The sequence below is a fragment of the Rhinolophus sinicus genome, linkage group LG14 (assembly GCF_036562045.2).
Source record: "Rhinolophus sinicus isolate RSC01 linkage group LG14, ASM3656204v1, whole genome shotgun sequence".
Lineage (NCBI taxonomy): Eukaryota > Metazoa > Chordata > Mammalia > Chiroptera > Rhinolophidae > Rhinolophus > Rhinolophus sinicus.
This window is the reverse complement of record NC_133763.1, coordinates 42,974,606-42,993,355: the sequence shown is the minus strand read 5'-3', so window position 1 is coordinate 42,993,355 and position 18,750 is coordinate 42,974,606. Positions and strand designations below refer to the sequence as shown.

The 18,750-nt window shown below is 53.1% G+C and overlaps 1 protein-coding gene across 3 annotated transcripts; it reads left to right on the top strand.

Moving 5' to 3' along the window:
* The first annotated feature begins 321 nt into the window (after nucleotides 1-321).
* Nucleotides 322-18,151, top strand: DENND2D (DENN domain containing 2D). Of its 3 annotated transcripts, none has more exons than XM_019730442.2 (12): nucleotides 322-470; nucleotides 5,306-5,481; nucleotides 6,294-6,406; nucleotides 7,115-7,184; nucleotides 7,887-7,964; nucleotides 9,045-9,185; nucleotides 10,358-10,506; nucleotides 12,859-13,036; nucleotides 16,103-16,144; nucleotides 16,556-16,640; nucleotides 16,983-17,222; nucleotides 17,638-18,151. In XM_019730442.2, the coding sequence occupies exons 1-12, from the start codon at nucleotides 353-355 to the stop codon at nucleotides 17,712-17,714; spliced, it is 1,467 nt and encodes a 488-aa protein (XP_019586001.2). In that variant the 5' UTR covers nucleotides 322-352; the 3' UTR covers nucleotides 17,715-18,151. The 3 variants fall into 3 exon arrangements, with proteins under 3 accessions (XP_019586001.2, XP_019586002.1, XP_019586000.1); XM_019730443.2 differs by lacking the exon at nucleotides 322-470 and adding an exon at nucleotides 643-876; XM_019730441.2 differs by lacking the exon at nucleotides 322-470 and adding an exon at nucleotides 4,069-4,707.
* The last annotated feature ends 599 nt before the right edge of the window (nucleotides 18,152-18,750 follow it).

The following is an 18,750-nucleotide window of genomic DNA, read 5'->3' as shown; positions in this document are numbered from 1 at the left end:
GGGTCCAATACATGGTGAAGGAAAGAGACTAGACCTCTTCCAGCGGTGAGCGCACTATAGAGTACATACAGATGTAGACTTACAAAGTTGTACACCTGAAATTCATGTCATTAACCAATAGTACCCAATAAATTAAAAAGAAAAACAACACGCTGGACTGAACGCAGGGTCAGGACCCTAGGCCCTATCTCCAGTCCCTGCTCAGGAACCCATGGGGCCCAGTTCCCCTTGGTTCGCTGGAGGAAGTGGAACAGGGAATAGAGTAAGGCAGGCACACGTGCCCCGCGGGCGGAAGGACACTTGGCAAATGATCTGTAAATGGTCAGAAGCTAAAGCAGTTGCGGGGGCAGAGATGGAGGGGTTGGAAAGATGTGACCACTCTGAGAACTCTGTCCCCTTCTGGGCTAAGTCCGCAGCCACCTGGAAGGTGCGCCGGGACCCACAGGGCACTCCCAGCCAGTGCCACGGAGGTAGGGGGTGACTTCGAGAGGATCCCGCGCGTTTGGAGACCGAGGGGTTTGGAAAGGCAAGCTTCCTGGGGCGCCTCCCGGAGGGTGGGGGCGAGTGGCACCGCCCCTCCCGGACGCGCCTTGAGCGCCCTCTGCCACCTCAAGGCGCCCGCCGGGGCTGAGCAAAGAGCGGGCCCGCCCAGGTGCGCCGGGGGTTGGGCCGAGTCCGGAAGGTGCGCCGCCCCGCCCCGGGCGGGTTCCCTCTGCCACCCCCCGCGTGAAAGTGAAAGTGTCGGGCCAGCGGAGGTCGGGCACCGGGGGGCGGGGCCGGCACGGACGTGGGAGCCGGCGCCGGGTTCTGGAGGGGCCATGGATGGACTCGGCCGCCGCCTCCGAGCCAGCCTGAGACTGAAGCGTGGCCGTGGGGGTTAGTGTCGGGCCCGGGCGTGGGGCAAGAGTGCGGACACAGCGCGGGGACCGGGGCCAGGACTTGAGGCTGACCGCCGCGGGGGCCGGGGAGGGCGGCGCGGAGGGTCGGGATCCCGAGAAGTCTGCGGGGCATTCGGGAGGGCAGGGCAGGACTCAGGTGAGGGGAGAGAGGCGCAGGTAGGGGTGGACAGGACGAGGTGGGGACGGTGTCCAAGGTCAGATGAGTGGCCAGGCCAGCGAGGGTGGGGGTGAGGCAGCCGGGCAAAGGAAACTTTTGTGGGGCCCCGGGGCCACGTGTACTTCCAGCCAGGAAGCTTGTGGTGCAACCGCAGTGTGCCTGGAGCGTCCTCCCGGGAGACCCTGCCTCGGCCCGGGGGTGCCCGTCGCCCCGCCCTACTCCGCCCCACCCCGCGGGGATCAGCCCCCCCCCCCCAGCACTCGACCCTGTGGTGCAACTAGCCACAGGCCAGAAAAGCTGATCTTCCGGACGACTTACCACCCCCACCCAAGGACATCAAGTGGCCCTGGAGAGTGTGGCCACCAGGAGAGCTGGGGTGGCTCCTGGTCAGCTGCTTCCATAGTGTGTGAACCACCCAAGTCACGCCTCTCTTAACGCCCCCATCAGTGAAGTGAGGATTCTTATTTCTCCCAGTCCAGGGTTATGGGGATTACATTAGAAGTTAATATTTGTTTCCTCTCTTAGTAGGGGCGCAGGACTTTGGAAGGAAGACAATTAGGAATTCGTTCGTTTTTTAATTCACTCAACAAACATTTATTGCTACTTATCACTAGCCAGTCCTGTGGCCTCTGAGCATAACCCTCAGTTACTTTGCTCATTGGTCCCACCTTCTGATGAGAAAGGAGCCAATTGCAAAAGTAAGCAGGGGTCATTCACAGACAGCCCACCCCTTCTAACACTGGCAAGTTAAAAGATTGAGTGAGACCCCCCCACCCCCCCACTACTGGCCCCAGAGTCGGGGAGACCTGAGGGTGAGATCAGTGCTTCTTCTGCCATCACCCCTGCCCTCCACCCCCAGCCGTTGCTGTTCTCCCTAAACATGGGGTTCCAGTATTTGGTCATTCCATCCCACCAAGGCAAAGAGGTCAGAGACCTCTGGTGGGTTCAGAGGCCTGGGCCTGTGCAGTGGCTGGAGCAGAGTGCAGGGTGGAGCTGGTGTCCTCTCTTCTCTGGACAGCACTGACCCGGGCTTTCCTGGTCTCCCCCAACCCTGAGAAGTCCTTGTGAATGGCAGGGGTTTGTTCCTGCAACTCGGAGGGGACATTGCAGTTGTTCCCACCCACCCTGGCCCCAAACCAGGCTGATAACTGAGCCTGGAGGAGCTTCCTGGTCACTGAGGAACTGGAAGATGAGCAGCTAGTACTACCTGACCTGAGGTCTGGCACCTGTCAGGTCAGGAGAGTGTGCCCTCCTCATATTCCATACCTTCCATCTGTCCTCCACCTTCCTGGAGCATTCCTACTCCTTTTGTCCTTTTGGCCATAGGGCAAATGTGGGGTAGGAGGGGTGTGTGTACACACACACGTGTAAATCATCCTCGTGGGGAGGCGTGGCAGTGGTGGTGGTCCCAGGTTGACAGCAGGTGAGCTAGGAGAGGAAGGGCCAGCTTGCCATCCAGGTTCCAGAAACTCCCCTCACCTGTATTCTAGCCCCGTCTGGGACTTTCCTCAGGTGGCTGTGGGAGGCGCTTCCTGGTGGAGGAACAAGTGTAACCAGACTGCTGGCTTCCTTAGAAAGGGTGGCTCCCTCCTCAACTAAACACTCAGGGTAATAACTCCTTTCTAGGGCACTGGGGATTAAATGAGGTGACCTATATGAAATACGTGTGTGTGATGGCTGTTTTCTCTTCTGCTGGTAATCCCCTTTGAAAGGCAGGAGAAAGCAATCTTTTTCTGGATTTCTTGGGCCTCAGCTCAAATGTCTAGTAACTTAATTTTGTTTTGAGTTTGTGCGTTTTGCTGTTCTCTTGGCTCTTCTGATTCAAAAGCAGGAGGAAATGGGCTGTAAATCGCAACTCAAAGGATTTGGGGGAAAGGAATAATTTCCTGAGGTTCTGGAATGGCCAGTGAAAGGATTTTGGTTCTCAAAGCCCTTTGCACACAGGCGACTTCCCACATTTGTGGGTTGTTTGGTGTGTACTGCAACCAGAAGGCAGGAGCATGGCAGAGAAATCGCGTAATTCCCACCCTCAACAGATTCTGTTACTAACCCTGAATTACTCGGTGCCTCAGTTTCCCCATCTGTATTAGGAAGATGCTTGTTCCTCAGACAGGTGGTGAGGATTGTGCAGCAAGCCTCTGCAGGTTGCAAATGAGCGTGGTGACAGCTCCTAGTGTTCTCATCATTACAGTATTCGTACCATCCTTAGTTACCGTGATGGGGGTTCTCCCCAGGAGTTGTGTCTGGGCCACTGAGTGCTGGCTTTTACTAGTCTCACGAAAGCAGAATCTGAAGTTCTTAAGAGCAAGGCAGCCACCTCCTCTACTCCAGCATCCCTCTTTCTTTCTTCCAGAGGGCTACTAATTCTTTGCAGGAGTGCAAATGCTGGCACCAAACTCTTTTGCCTCCTGGCTCCTCAGGCACAGCTTCATAGCCTTCTCTCTTACCCTGTGCATTTATTCACTCAAGTGAGAATCCTATCTAGTTAATTTATTGCTATTCTTTCTCTCTTCCCCAGCCTCCAGAAACAGGCTCTAGACACCACTAGAGCCCCAGGGGCCAGCTGCTCTGCTTTTAGCTTGGGCAGATCTGCTGATGTGGCTGAACAGGCAAAAAAGACTCGCAGGAGTGGGGGTGGGGTGGAGATCACCCAGATGCTTTCCGCTGCCATCGAGTGACTCTCACGCTGCTGCAACCCGTCCCTTACTGCAGGCCAGGAGAAGAGAATGTCTTGAGTCAGTGCTTCCTATTTGCAAAAGGGATTCTTCGCTGGAGCCCTGGACCAGGTCCCAGTGAGAGAAGTCCGTCTTAGGACATATCGCAGGGGTGAGAGATACACCCTTGTATTTCTGCTGAACTATCAGGACCTCTCCAGCTCAGAGACAAACTGTGCTCACTATTTCACCAGCGGGCCAGGAGGCTTTTAGGTTTGTCTTGATTTCCAAGATTTCCTCTTGCTAGAATAATTTCTCCTTTTTGATCGTGAATGGGCCAAGTCTATTGATCTTAATCCGGGAAGGCAGAGGCATCCTGGCTGTGGGGCGTGCTGGTCCTGTGTAAGTTCCATTGTGTGGCAAGGGGCCGTGCAGGGGGATTTTGCTGCTGTTGACCGGGTTGAGAAGTGAAAGGTCGAGAATCAAAGTTATGGGGATATAAGATTCCTGTCTTGGGACCAGGGAGGTACCGGTACCCACGGTTTGATGCTATCGGCTGTTCGTTGTATGCTCTGCAGCTCAGAATTCAAGCCCTTAGCCCAGAAGCAGCCGGGCCTTGAAGGTGTTTGTTCACGACCTTTTGTCTCACCACGCCCTGGGGCTCTTGGGAGGAGCTGAGGTCTGAGCTGCAGTGCCAGGATGCTGCCTCTGCGGGCATTCTGCCACCTTCCTGGGTCCTGTCACATCCTTCTTGCTCAACCATTGGGTACACACGATGGAAACTGCTCTCCCCTACTTGGAAGACAGCGTCGGGCTTGGCTTCACAGAGTTGTGGTCGGACACGGAAGCAGCAGCCCCTTTCTCAGGCTTTCTGTAGCCAGTCTGTGTTGGAGGAAAGGACAGTGCTCCATGCCCCGCAGGCCCCAAAAGATGGAAGGACAAGTGGTAGGCGGGATGCGCAGATTGTTCCGGAAACGGCTGCCTTGGCTCCGAGCAGGTCTGCACTGGATTACCCATTTGCTTTTTTCCAGGGTGACTCTCTCCGATGCGGATGTTTCTTCTTTGAAATGCTTCTTTCTCTTTTTCCTTTTATATCTTGACCACCACTTCGTCCCCCATGTGACAGGCCTGGGAGGTTTCCCCTGCTGGTTCTTAGATCCCATCATGCCCTTTGTGGAGGTTGGTGTGGTCACAGCCACATGGCCCTGGCGCCTATTCTGATTTAGTGAGTACAGGTCTCGCCAGGGCATACTGTTTCAGGTACTGCCCTGGGCACCCTGTGGGTAGGCAGAGTCTCTGCGGTACCCCCGGCCGCGTGACCTCCCATGTGGCCTCTCCAGTACATTTCCTTGGCTTCCAGATAAGTGGTTTCTTTTGTCCTCTTGGCTCCCCATGGTTTCACGTTCCCCAGGGCAGGCATGGAAACTGCCCAGTTGGCTCTAGTCCCGTTCCAGGACCTGAGATGCTGGGCTGGCTCCAGGGACCTCCACGTTGGCAGCATGACCTTGAGGTGTGGAAGTTGCCCGGAGCCTCGCAGAGTCCACTCAGGGCACAGATCAAAGGGATACTGAGTGGGCCCTGTGTCGTGGTTTCAGGATCTGCCCAGGACAGTCCAGGGGAAGCTGTAAAGGAACCAGAAAGGGCCCGGGAGCACTGCCTCTCCAACTTTGCTGGAGGACAGCATTTCTTTGAATACCTCCTCGTGGTTTCCTTAAAGAAAAAGCGGTCTGGGGAGGATTATGAACCCACGATCACCTACCAGTTTCCCAAGGTAAGGACTGAAGGAGGAGGCAGGAGGATGTTTGAGAGGCGGGCGGGGTGCCCTCTCCCGCTCCCCACCTTGCCAGGGCTTGAGTCTGGAGCTGCCCGGAGCTCACCGCTCCTGTTCCCTGCAGGCCCAGCCCTGGGTTCTGTTATCACCCCCAGAATCTAGGTCTGGCTTCTTTGTAAGGAGCTGACCTAGGCTTCCTAGCTGGGAAACGAGGCTACTTCTGCTGCCCCTTTAGTTACCTCCTCGTTCTTCCAGATTCCACTGCCAGTCACCCTTCTCTGTAGAAAGCTTACCTTTCCGGAACCCCATCTCAGGGACAGGTGGGAAGGAGAGGGTGGGGCAGGCACACAGCTGGTGGCCAGGCTCAGACTGTGGCCACACCATGCGTCAGGCTCCTGGTCTGCTCCTGTGCTGGGTGACAGGGTGGAGATAGGACATCCTTCTCGTTAGCCCTGAAGGTGCAGCAGCTGAGCTGCCACTTCTCTGATGTGGTATCTGTCTCACGTGGTCCTCGCTGGCAGTCGGGCCGTCTCTGGTTCTTTCTGTATTCAGTGGGGCCCTGGCCCCCTTCCTGACTATGTAGATCCTCAGGACACTCAAGCTTGGCCCAGGAGGGACTCTTTCAGCCTTGGGCGGTTGTTCCCGCCAGACCCAGGGTGCAGTCCGTGTGCAGAGTGACAGGCAGAGGCAGCTTTGAGCCCAGGCCAGTGGAAAAGCTGATTCTCAGACGGTTTTGGGGCCTCAGTGGAAGTGTGCCAGCCCTCCGGCCCTTACCTGCACCATCCACTCGCCTCTTTTCCTGTTTCTTATAGCGGGAGAACCTGCTTCGGGGCCAACAGGAGGAGGAGGAGCGGCTGCTCAATGCCATCCCCTTGTTTTGCTTCCCAGATGGGAATGAGTGGGCACCACTCACTGAGTATCCCAGGTAACCTCTGGGCCCTGGGATGGGACTCTGGGACTGGGGGAGAAGGGACCGTGGGAGCCGTGGGGTTCCCGTGCACCCCTCACTTGGTGTGCGTGCTGATTTCTCGCCAGCTTTCCTCCTGATGGGGAGGGATGCAGTGGATTTCTTATAAACATGTTGCCTGGGGGCCCTCAAGGCCACGGAGCTTAGCTAACTGAGTTGACCAGTTGTCTCTGCGCAGAGAAGGGCGAGACTCTCTCCCCTGTGCTAGAAGTGACCGTTCCTGTGTTTTGACTCTGCCCCTGGCAGAAGCTGGCCTTAGAAGATGGCCCTTGGCCTCTAAGAAGGTGACATGGCGAAGTCCCTTACAGCATGAGCCCTGGAGTTTGACTGCCTGAGTTTGAATTTTGGCTTTACTACTTAGGAGTTGAATGACCTTGGATAGAGAGAGAGAGAGACACATGCTCTCAGCCTCAGTTCTTTCCTCTTTGAAGTAGGGATAATACTGGCACCTACTTCAAAGGGTTGTTTTGAGAATTAAGTGAGATGATGCATGTGGGGCTTGACACCAATGTGCACTCAGTAAACGGCTGATGTTATTACTCTCATGACTAACTGATCAGCAGCTCCCTTTGTCCCCCTCACCCCCCTCAGCACACCCCTGATGCTGACCACCTTCCTGGTTTAGAGTCTAGTGAGCAAATGCAAATCACGTCTGCTCTTCCTCAGGGAGACCTTCTCCTTCGTCCTGACCAATGTGGATGGGAGCAGGAAGATTGGATACTGCAGGCGTCTCTTGGTCTGTGCCGCTCAGAACTGCCCCCTCCTCTCTGCAGCCCGATCAGCTCCACAGCTGGGCTTGCTCAAGCCTCAGCTGCAAAAGTCCAGGCTCCCTGGCAGGGGTGGTTGTAGAGAGAGCACAGCCCAGCAGCAGCAGCCATGTTAGTGCCCTGTGCAACCCCACAGGAACGGGGCACACGCCTCTCCTCACCCATCCAGGGGACCTCTGCTGGCCACGCTCTGGCCTTTGCTCACCCCAGCTTTCAACAGCTCCGCTCTGTGGGAGGCTGTACCCTGATCCTCTCCACCTTCTCTCTCCAGGCCTCGGTGCCATGGTACCGGCAGCCTCCCTGAGCACGGACCGAGATGTGAACAACTGTTCTTAGCTCTCGGCACCATCCGAGTCACTTTCACAGTGCTCTGCTCCAGAGCCATTTCCTCACCGCTGTGATATGCTTGCCCCTCCCCTCCCTTTGCTGACCGCAGATGGTATTGGTGCTGCCAGTGAGCCCACCAGCTCCCTCAAGGCCATCTTTTTTTCACAGCAGTGGCCACTCTGTCCTCCCTGCTGCTTGTCCTCTGAGCAGCAGGCCTTTCTCCGTCCAGCCCACCTTTCACCAAGAGTCCCCAGCCCCAGACACCAGCCTCGGTCCCCATGAGCCCCAGCTGGGTAAAGGCTGTGGGGAGGCTGCAGCACTGAAGGACACCCTCTGTCCCGCAGCCCGCTGGCCCTGGCCCTCGCCTCCCCAAGGTGTACTGCATCATTAGCTGCATCGGCTGCTTCGGCCTGTTCTCCAAGGTAGGGCGGCGACCGGATTCCGCAGCGGCCTGTCAGGCCTGTTTGGCTCCCAGGTTTGCCTGGCTGCCTGCCCTGCCTGTGTTCCCTGTGCCCTTGGTGGAGCCCCTCCCTCACTGCCGGGGTCAGCACAGGTACATGTGGGAGCACTGAGGCAGACAGGGCTTGAGCTTGACGTGGTTTTAGAGAAAAATGGGAACTGAACCTAGGGAACCGTCTCCCCTGCTGAGAGTCCACTGCTCCCCCTCCAGTCAGGTGAGGAAGCAGCTGGAACAGGACAGTCGGAGGGGCCCCAGGTTAGGCATTACACGGTTCTGGTTCCCCGTCTGTCAAATGTATATAATGATCCTGCACCTTCCTGTCTCACAGGTTGGTGTGAGGCTCAAGTGAGGGGATCTGGGAGAAAGACAGAACAGTGAAGAAACAGACAATTGTTATACAATGTCAGACTCCCTCCGACTCCTTCCAGGGTGGAAGGGATGCTCAGGCCTCTAGGACTTGTGCTGGGGCTCACCTGAGAGCCAGTGCATCTGGGTTGGGATCAGAGAGGAGTCCCTAAGAACCGATGGCCATGAAAGGGCTTCAGTGTGCTCTGCCCCCAGCAGGCCCCTTGGAGGGCGAAGTCAGGCAACTCCATCAGCCTTTGCTTGGGTGATGAGTTATCTGGGCAGGGTTCTGAGGGTCGGAGGCAGGCTCTGATCCTGGGGAGTCACCAGTGGAAGTTGGAAGGCAGAGGGGCACCCAAGCGGCCCAGGCTTCTAGGCTCCCATTGCAACCAGCACCAGTGAACATGGACCGTCATGGATGAGGGGTGCACTCTGGGATGACTTCCTGGGGAAGGTATTTAGTTTATGTTGGTGTTAGGGGAAGGGAGGAATACGGATGGGTAGAGAGAAGATTTAAAGAAGGCTAGGAGAAAGCCAGAGATAAGCAGCAGACTGGTCTGCTCGGGAGGAGAGAGAACCAGCTGGTGGAGGGGCCTGGAAGATACCATGAGGTTGGCTGGACCAGTGTGGGAGCCTCACACAGGGGTCCCTTCCCCCCTCCCTTTAAGCATGCCTCCCGTGGTCCCTTTCCATGCAGATCCTGGATGAAGTGGAGAAGAGGCATCAGATCTCCATGGCCGTCATTTACCCGTTCATGCAGGGCCTCCGGGAGGCGGCCTTCCCTGCTCCTGGGAAGACCGTCACCCTCAAGAGCTTCATCCCTGACTCGGGCACTGAGGTGGGTTAGCAAGATGGGGAAGAGGGCCCCTGTGGTACCCTCCTCACGGCCCTTCTATTCACTGGGTTAACATACCCAGAAACTGAGCCAGGCACAGACTGGGTCTTGGCTTGAATTAGTGACCGAGTTGAAAATCAAACCCAAATTTTCTGATCCTCCCAACCTGATACTTACAAGGACCTAGGCACTGTGCAAGCCACCAAGACTTTTATTTGTCACAAATAAACCACATACGCTGAGGTTCCTGGTGCTAGACTGGACTTTACCCCCAGCCCCCAAACTGCCACTTACCCCCACACCCCACCCTCATCCTCCTGTGTCTGTCCGTATCTGTACCTATGGCCTCCATCTGTCTATTTCTTATCACCCAAACCCACTCCTAAGTCCCCTCCCATGCCCCACGGAGATGCTGTTGTTTTAAGCAAAGTAGCAAATAGTACATTGTTTTAAGAGTTCCCTTCTGATCCCTGGTTCTCTGGGCAATCTGTGTGTCCCTTTGAACCTTGGCTTTCCCATGTAAAAACAAGGGGAGGGGCTAGGCTTTTTCACTTACTCAAAAAATAAGCATGGAATGCTTGCTAGGCACCAAGTTTTACTGTTGTCTGGCTATAAAGTGGCACATAAAATGCACGGGGCCCCTGACCTCGTGGAGCTAAAAGCCTAGTGGGGGAGACAGCTGTTCAATAAGGAGACAGACAAATAAATATATAATTAAAAATCGTATGGTTGTGATGAAAGGGAAAAAAACCAGGATGCGGCCTGAGAAATGACAGAGAACACATATCGTGTTAGGTGGCCAAGGAAGGCTTCTGAGGCTGGAAGGAGGATGAAAACGAAGGGAGCTGAGCATCCGGGGGGGGGGAGGGGCTAACCTGTGAAGGACCTCAGGCAGGAAGGAGCGTGACATACTCAGGGAACAGGAAGGAGGTGGTGTGGTGAAGGGTGGCGTGGGAGGCGGGTGTGCTCAGTGAGGGCAGCGAGGGAGACAGCACCTTGCTGGGGATGACAACACCAGTGTTATCCCCAAGCAGAGGGAAACCACAGAGGGGGAGACACAGGATCAGGTTCACTCCTCGGGGAAGAAGGGAGTGGACGCTGGCAGATGCTGGGCATTCTGGGGTCTGCATGACGTTTCCGTGTGGTGACACCCTCCCCCTCTGCTTTCCCCACAGTTCATCTCACTGACGCGGCCCCTGGACTCCCACCTAGAACACGTGGATTTTAGTTCTCTGTTGCACTGTCTCAGTTTCGAACAGATTCTGCAGATCTTTGCCTCTGCAGTGCTGGAGAGAAGAATCATCTTCCTGGCAGAAGGTCTCAGGTGGGTCCAGCCACTGAGCAGCTTACCTGACCCAACTGGCATCTCTGGGTTCAAGGGAACAGCCGGTGGGTCCTCCCCGGAAATCAGGCTGTGGGACCCATACGCTCACCCTTCTGCCTCCAGGTCTTGATCTGCACTAAACCTCAGAATTCCCCTGCTTCTGCCTCCAAACTGGATTTCTCTCTAAGCCTGAAGAAGGTTTCTGATTCAGCTCGAAGAAGGGCATGACGTGTCCCTGGGACAGACCAGTTAGGGTAGATGCAGCTATGATTCTGCTCTTGAAAGGCTGAGGGAGGGGAGGAGGGCGAGAACAGGGCAGGAAGGTCTACAGTGGTATGGAGGTCAGGCCCATGATCCTCAGTGGCAAACACATCTCATCTATCCATTTATTCACTCATTCAACAAACATTTATGGTGTGTCACCTGTTTGCCAGATGGCAAGCATCAGGAAGGCACAAACAAGACATGGTCTTTGACCTGAGGAGATGCAGAACTCTGTACTGGTCGAAAGCAGGGGTGTTGAAATCGGCAGAATGAGCTTCAAGCCCTGTGCTTCCATCTCTAGCTCTGTGGTTCCCCTTCGGTTAGTTTCTTAACTTCTCGAAGTGAAGATCTCCTCGTCTGTAAAATGAAGAAAATGATTGTACGTACCTCATAAGGCCGTGGGGAGGAGTCAGTGAAATAGTTCACGTTAGGCCCTTAGCACCCTGCCAAGCACATATTGGTAAATGCTGGAGGTTCTTCTTTATAATAAGTTCACAGTGGAGTAGAGCAGGGTGCTGTCATGTCTTGGGCTCTACCTCTTGGGGGCGTTGAGTCTGAGAAAGACATGGGGAAACATGCAACAGAATGGAGAAGGAAAAAAATATTGTAAAACAGTGGGAGGTTGGCCTTCTATTCATGTGTGGGGCGGGAGGAAGCTGATGATATTGGGCTGACAACCCTGGTTCTACATTTTAGGGAAGTAGAAGAATAAAAAGAGGCTTGGGATCCAAATGTTAGGCCAGAAGTTCAGTTGAATGTCATGGGTTTCAGAGGAGAGGAAGCTTGGGTAGGGAGTGGGGTCTGTGCACTGAAAGTCTTATAAAAACCAGTGACAACAAAACGGCACTCATTGTGGGATAACCCTTGAGGGAAGTGGTGTAATCTTTGGCTGTGGAAATAGCTCTTCCACTCTCAGCCCTGTAGGGAAATGAGAAGTTTCCGGGTAGTTGGAGCTGGGATTCTGGCCTTTCCCCCAAAGAGCAGAGCTTAGAAAGTGAAGGTGATTCCAGGAGTCAGATGGTCTGGACACGGGCAAAGGCTGGCAGGACTTAAATCCCAGGCATTCAAGTTCTCCAGGGAGATCCCACCACTCCCCACTTCCTTCCCACCCCAAGTTTATCAGGTCCCTGAAGCACCGGCAAGGAGGGGACTTCCAGTCAGCCTTGGCTAGACTCTCAATCTTTCTCAGGAAGTGATAGCTTGATACCAAGAATTGGAACAAGATTTCCACATCTGTGTTTTTATTGGCCGTGGTTTGGGGGCAACATGGAGACATGAAGAGCCATGAAATCAAGTAGAGAATAGAGAAGACGGAAGGCGGGGTTGTGTGTATGTGGAGGGATGGGTGAGGAGGGGGGCCTGAATTGTGACTTAGGCAATAATTACACAGGGGTGCTTCACTGGAAAGGGTAGCCAGGCCACCTCTGTGGGACTTTCCGGGTAGGAATTGCTGGGCAGAAGTTCCTGGAATGTAGGAATTTCCCCAGCTAACTCAGGCACCAACCTGGTAACTTTCAATAACCTTTCATGGCCAGAAGGAGCCATGAGCGGTAAAGACTGGGCTGGAGTGTGGATAGACATAAGATGAAAAAAAAGGCTCCCCCTCTCTGCTGCACCCCAATGTTTATGTGTTTGTCTCCCTGGCTACGCTGTGAGTTCTGTAAACGCAGGGTCAGTGTCTCACACTTCCTGGTAGCCTTAGCCCAGAGGAGCACAGTCAGTGATGTGTTTGAGTGAAGGCATTTCTTCTTCCCTCCTCTCCGTAGAGCCACTTTTATTTTTAGCCAGTAGTGAGTTGAGAAGACTAACTGGGTCAGGAGGATCAAAGAGAGGCCCCATCCTGGATGAGAGGAGGAGATTCAGCCTCTTCTGGTTTCTGCCCCTCCCCTCCCAGCTGTGAGGAGGAGACAGCTCTGTGAGCAGCGTGGCCCCCGGACTTGGCGTGCGTGTGTGTGTGTGTGTGTGTGTGTGTGTGTGTGTGTGTGTGTGGCTGCACAGGCAGCAGTCGTAGCAGCAGCTGCTGTGGGTGCCAGGGGTGCAGGCACGGGGAGGCCTCTCTGACTCTCGTTCTCTGTGCCCTGTCCCCAGCACCCTGTCTCAGTGCATCCATGCTGCTGCCGCGCTGCTCTACCCCTTCAGCTGGGCACACACCTACATCCCCGTTGTCCCCGAGAGCCTGCTGGCCACTGTCTGCTGCCCCACTCCCTTCATGGTTGGAGTACAAATGCGTTTTCGGCAGGAAGTTATGGACAGCCCCATGGAAGAGGTACGGTGCAGCAGCTAGGGGGCAGAATTTGGAGCCAGACAGACCTGGATTGGGAGCCCAGCTCTGCTACTAACAACAGCTGTATGATTCGGGGCTTTCACTGCTTTAGGCCTGAGCTGCTTCGTCTGTAAGATGGGATGACAGTGTCCAGTTCCTAGGGACTTGAGGGGAAGTCACCTGCCGAAAGCACCCTCCCTGGTGCCTGACACAGCTCCCTACTCCTGAAGGATTTCCCTCTGGGCTTCAGGGGCAGCACATTGCTTATTTAGGGGTCATCTGCTGTGCAAGTCCTGTTGGTCCCAATGAGTAGGCTTTGGGGTGTCCCGTCTTTCATCTGGATGGATAAGCACAACTGGTCTATACAACACACACCCTGTTGGAATTCATTCACATTCCTTGGATGTGAGCTAACTAATGTAGCCCTCCCAAAAACGATGAGTCTTGAAAGTACAGATTTTTGTAGTAAAAGTCATCTTTCTGATTAGCTCAGAGCTCAGTTGGCTGTTGGGGATATAGCCCTTTGATTTTGTCAGCTTCCTATTTCTTGGCAGTGCCCCAGACACACCAAAGGGCTCAGTGGTGAAAATGGGCATTCATAGCATAAATCTATCTTCAGTCTTGGAATAACAGCTCAGAACATGTGCTCTGCTTAGAGCTTTAGTAGGAACTTTCAAGAGATAGCATGTTACTGGAATCTCAAGCGAGAAGAGCTACCCTGTTTCCCCAAAAATAAGACCTACCAGTACAATCAGCTCTAATGCATCTTTTGGAGCAAAAATTAATATAAGACCAGGTATTATATTATATTAATTATATCAATTATATCAATTATATTAATTATTTATATATATTATATTATATTATATTATATTATACTATATTATATTATGTCTGGTCTTATAGTAAAATAAGACTGGGTCTTAACATTAATTTTTGCTCCAAAAGACGCATTAGAGCTGATTGTCCAGTTAGGTCTTGTTTTCGGGGAAACACAGTAGTTAGGTATGTATGTCTGCCCTGATTAACCATTGACTCCTTCTGTGCAGACAAAGGGCCAAACAAGGGGAGAGGCTAGAAGAAAACTACTAAAGAGGCATAGAACCAGCCCTAGTGGCAGGATTTCCTCCATTTACATAAGAAATACCTGAGGTCCAGAGACCTCAATTGACATTTCCAAGGCCACACAGGCCATGATGGAACCCAGCACACAGGGAGAACCAAAGCCCTTCTTACACAGTATTGCTGGGAAGGAAAGAAGTGTTTCCCGTCCGTGCGTCCTGGCCTTCCCAGCCCTCAGAACTGCTGAGTACACATGCCCTTTGAACGAGCCTTCGCCTTGTGACTAACTGGGACAGAGTATCAGCCCCGTGTTTAGCAATAAGACTTGAAATGTCCCAACCCCAGAAGTTATGAAACTTCCTGACACTGCAGCTCCAACTCCTCCCTCTGATGGCCAGGCGGGAAGACACCCCAAGGCCAGCAATACTGCAGCTCCTGCCATCCAAGAAGCTTGGCCTGCTTACTTCCTCAGCAGCTGCTCTGTAGAAATGGTATGGGGAGGGCCAGGGTGGTAGTCGGGGGTGCTCCCTGACTCCCCACATAAGCTCTCTGGAAGTGATTACTAGACAAACAGTAATATATCCAAATACTAGAAAAGATTTTGGGGAATGACTTCGCAAAAAAATTCTTCACACGCACTTACCTCCCAACCCCCCCGAACAAACAGCCTTCCCTGAATGAAGGCGTCTGAGCCGATGTACACAAGTGGTTTCAGGCCTGGACTAGTTCAGCTTTTCTCCCCTGATGATGGATAATTACAGTGCCTGCTTTTGGCACACTTTCCAGTCCCTCTCTTTCCTTTTATTTGGAAGAAGGGAGAATGGAGGGATCATTCGCGCTATTGTCAAGACCAAGGGCCCAAACTGAAAGGAGGAGCCCAGTAGGCATTTCAGTGACCAACACAGGTTTTGGGGGGATTATGGCAAACTGTGGAGCACATGCCCCGTCCCCCGCCCCAACGGGGCAGCTGCGCTGTTTCCTCTTGAGTGTTATCCTTGAAAATGAGGACCAGCGTTAAGAGTCCCCGAGTTTTCAGGAGAAGCCACAAATCCAAATTTTATGTGAAATTTTTGAATTTAAATACCAGAAACTAATTCAATTATTGAAAAATGAGGATCAAAGAAACAGAGCTGCAGGTTGGAGTCCCACCAGCAGGATTGCCTATTTGTAACCTTCGGTCGAGACTGAAGGCCCCCCAGCCAGGGAGGGAGCTGGTACTAGAACTCAGGGCCCCCAAAGTCCAGCCCTGTGCTGGCTTGTCTCCCCTGCAGCCTGTAGACACAGGGTCTCCTCACCGTCTTTCCTTCCCTCTTCCTGTTGACCCTGGGCTCATTTCCTTCCCTCTCTGTTTCCGGCGGGAAGGCCCAAAGCTCTGAGGGAGTTTTTAGAACAGACTTCCAGGCAGTTGCATATAAAGCTGTCGCAAGCATGAAAAGGTGTCCATCCCTGTCCTAAAGTTGGCCAGAGAGGGAGGGAGTTAGAGGTGAGTACAAGCAGAGGGATACAATTCTGAGGCCTGGCACCCACTAGGCTTGGGAGCTGGCTCCACTGTTTGTTAGCAGTATGACCTCAAGCAACTTCTTTACACCTGTTTCCTCACCTGCAAAATAGGGATAATACCCACCTCTATGGGACTGTTGGGAGGATTAAATAAGTGTACAAAAGACACATCGTGTGTGCCATGTACTAGTTCCCTATATAGAAGCAATTACTATACTCAATGTTGAATTAAGGGAGTGACCAGCTATGATTTCCCCATACGTATTCTCTCTCTCTCTCTCTCTCTCTCTCTCTCTCTGTTAACCTCCTTCCTACACCCTCAGATCCTTTCCCCAGAAAGAGAACTGAGATTTCCAAAGAGCGGAATGGTGAGAAAGGGGTGTCAGATAGGAAATGAGAATTAAAGATGCTGATTGTGTTGCTACTTGGGCTGAAAGGTATAGCCACCGGCATAAATGGAGATGGTCAACCCTCCTGAGACAAAGCCATTCTGTGTGTTTATTTCAGGTCCTGTTGGTGAATCTTTGTGAAGGGACCTTCTTAATGTCAGTGAGTATCTGGGTTCAGATCCCCTGCAGGCCACCACCAACTCAATCACTCTAGTTTCATCCATTTTCCACTTATTTCAACAAACTTAAGTGCTTTTGTTGAGTGAGAGCCCATGCTAATAAGACCTCCCCTCTCTCAAGGAGCCACTAAAGACCAAGACACAGATGACCTCACAAGACAATCAGTGTTGGTGTCTTTCGAGCAGGGGTATAAACCAGGCACCGCAGGGGTAGAGAGACTTGCTAATGCTTAAGAGTCAAACTGAAGACCAAGAAACCGCTCCTGTTCCTCTCCTATTAATTTGGGGGTGAAGTGGGGGTGCAGAATGTATGTCCTCCTCCTCCCTGCTAACACTGCCCTTCACACCTCCACCCTGACTCCTTGACCTCTGAGCTGACTGTCCTCTCCTAGGTTGGCGACGAAAAAGACATCCTACCACCCAAGCTTCAGGATGACATCTTAGGCTCTCTTGGTCAGGGGATCAATGAGTTACCGAGTAAGTCCTAGGTCACTCTGATTTGGGGTTCTCCAAAGAACTTGAGGGCATCATTCGCAACCATTCCCTTCCGGAACTGAAATGAACCCGACTGAGCAGTCCTGGGCCAGTCCCAGAAGCCTAGATTCTAGGGCAAGTCTGAGAGTGAGATTTGATTCTTCCTAAGCAGTGGTGGAGAACCCACAGCCAGTCTCCCATTTTAATGAGTCAATCAGTAATTTTGAACCCTACCCCACCCCCTTTCCTGGAGCTTTCAGTCTCCAGTGGCAGCCACTAGGAGGTGAGATTGGGTAGTTTCATCTTCTGCTACCCTCTGACATGACCTCTATATGTCCCCTGCAGCTTCCGAACAAATCAACGAGCATGTTTCAGGCCCTTTCGTGCAGTTCTTTGTCAAGACTGTGGGTCACTATGCTTCCTATATCAAGCGGGAAGCCAGTGGGCAAGGCCGCTTCCAAGAGCGGGCCTTCTGTAAGGCTCTGACCTCCAAGACCAACCGCAGGTTTGTGAAGAAGTTTGTGAAGACACAGCTCTTCTCCCTTTTCATCCAGGAAGCCGAGAAGAGCAAGAACCCTCCTGCAGGTAAGCAGTCGCCACCCCTACCATCAAGCCCAGGGAGGGCTACTGCCCCCAAGTCAGGTGTGGCCAGCCCTCACCCCTCAGATGAGGAGGGAAGGAAAGAGCATTTCCCTGCAGAGGCCCACACAATAGCTGTGATCGAATCAGGGAGTTGGAAAGAAATAACCTGAAGCCTAAGAAAATGCCCCCTGGGCTTTATAGAATTTGCTCTATTTATGAGCCAGCAGGCCTCCTTCAGGACCAAACTGAAGACTTGGATCTCCAGGGGTCTGTGAGGGCCAGGGAATCCCCAGGGAAGGAATGTGGGGGGTGTCGCAGGGGAGCATGGGGAGCAGAGGATATTTCTGATCCTTCCCCGAGTCCATCACAGTGGTCTGGCCAAATGAGGTGCCTCTAACACCTGTATCTGAACGCACAGGCTATTTCCAACGGAAAATACTTGAATATGAGGAACAGAAGAAACAGAAGAAATCAAGGGAAAAGACTGTGAAATAAGCTGAGGTGAATGGAGTGACTAGACCTACGGGCCAGTTTTGGACTTTGTCCCCTGCCAGCACGGTAGGATCAGCGAAGCTCTCAGCCCCCGGAACCCACAGCTGCCCTCCAAGACTTGGTAACCAGGTCTTGCTTCAAGCAGGTGTCTTGAGTTTGGGGTCCCTGGAATCAGCTTTCCCGAGACTTTAGAAGGCTCCGTCCTCTGTGCTCAGAGCTGGGCTCAAAGCTGCATTTCCTGCAGAGGTGACACAGAGCAGGGAATAGTAGCACAGGCGTTGTAGAGACTTACAAGTTGCTGTACCTGCCCTGTCCCGGGAACCATGATTATGTAAAGTCCTCCACAGAGAGAGCAGGTGTGGCCCAAAGGCGCAGGCTCTCCACATAACACGGGTCTGTGGACATGTGAGGATAAGAATAAAAATGAAACTCTTCTTGTTTATGTGTGTCTTTGGCTTCCACTATGGGCAGAGAACAAGGCAATGGGTGGGAGAATAAACTGGAATAAAGGGCCCGGTCCCAGTGGCCCAGAACTCGGGCTGTGTGGAGTGGCAGCACTCTAGGGGTCAGCACGCCACTTCTAACAGGAAGGATAAAGGATACTGTACAAGCAGCCACACTGGGGACAGGGCAGTGCTTGCTGGCTCTAGCCAGGTGTGCTTTCCAGACTCCTCGGAGGAAAGGCTGCTAGCCAGAAGGAAACATTTGCAGTCTAGGGTAACTGGGGGTAGGAATTTCAGTGAACGGAAGCCAGGAAGAACACTACCTTGCTTCCGTAAATAGGTCTGTCTACCTGTCACTTCCAGTTTGGAACCTTCGGTTTTAGGCCTCCTACTTCCCACTGTTATTTTGGGAAGTCCAGTCCAAGTCTTTAGGTCAAGGTGGAGCGATCCCTGCATTGACATTTTTCCCTTTGAGGAAAGAGAATCATCATCTTATGAGTCCAAAGGAATTTGCTTAGTGGTCACCAAGTCCCACTTCCCTCTACAGAGAGCTTCTGTTTACACACTGTAAGGGACGGGAAACTTGGAGGAATATC

Bases quoted from the DNA above. Each gene is read 5' to 3' on its own strand.
- DENND2D (XM_019730441.2), top strand. From the start codon at position 4,410: ATGCTGCCTCTGCGGGCATTCTGCCACCTTCCTGGGTCCTGTCACATC. The intron at 4,708-5,305 runs GTCTGCACTGGA...TCGTGGTTTCAG, and splicing joins GCTGCCTTGGCTCCGAGCAG to GATCTGCCCAGGACAGTCCA. The intron at 16,145-16,555 runs GTGAGTATCTGG...GTCCTCTCCTAG, and splicing joins AAGGGACCTTCTTAATGTCA to GTTGGCGACGAAAAAGACAT.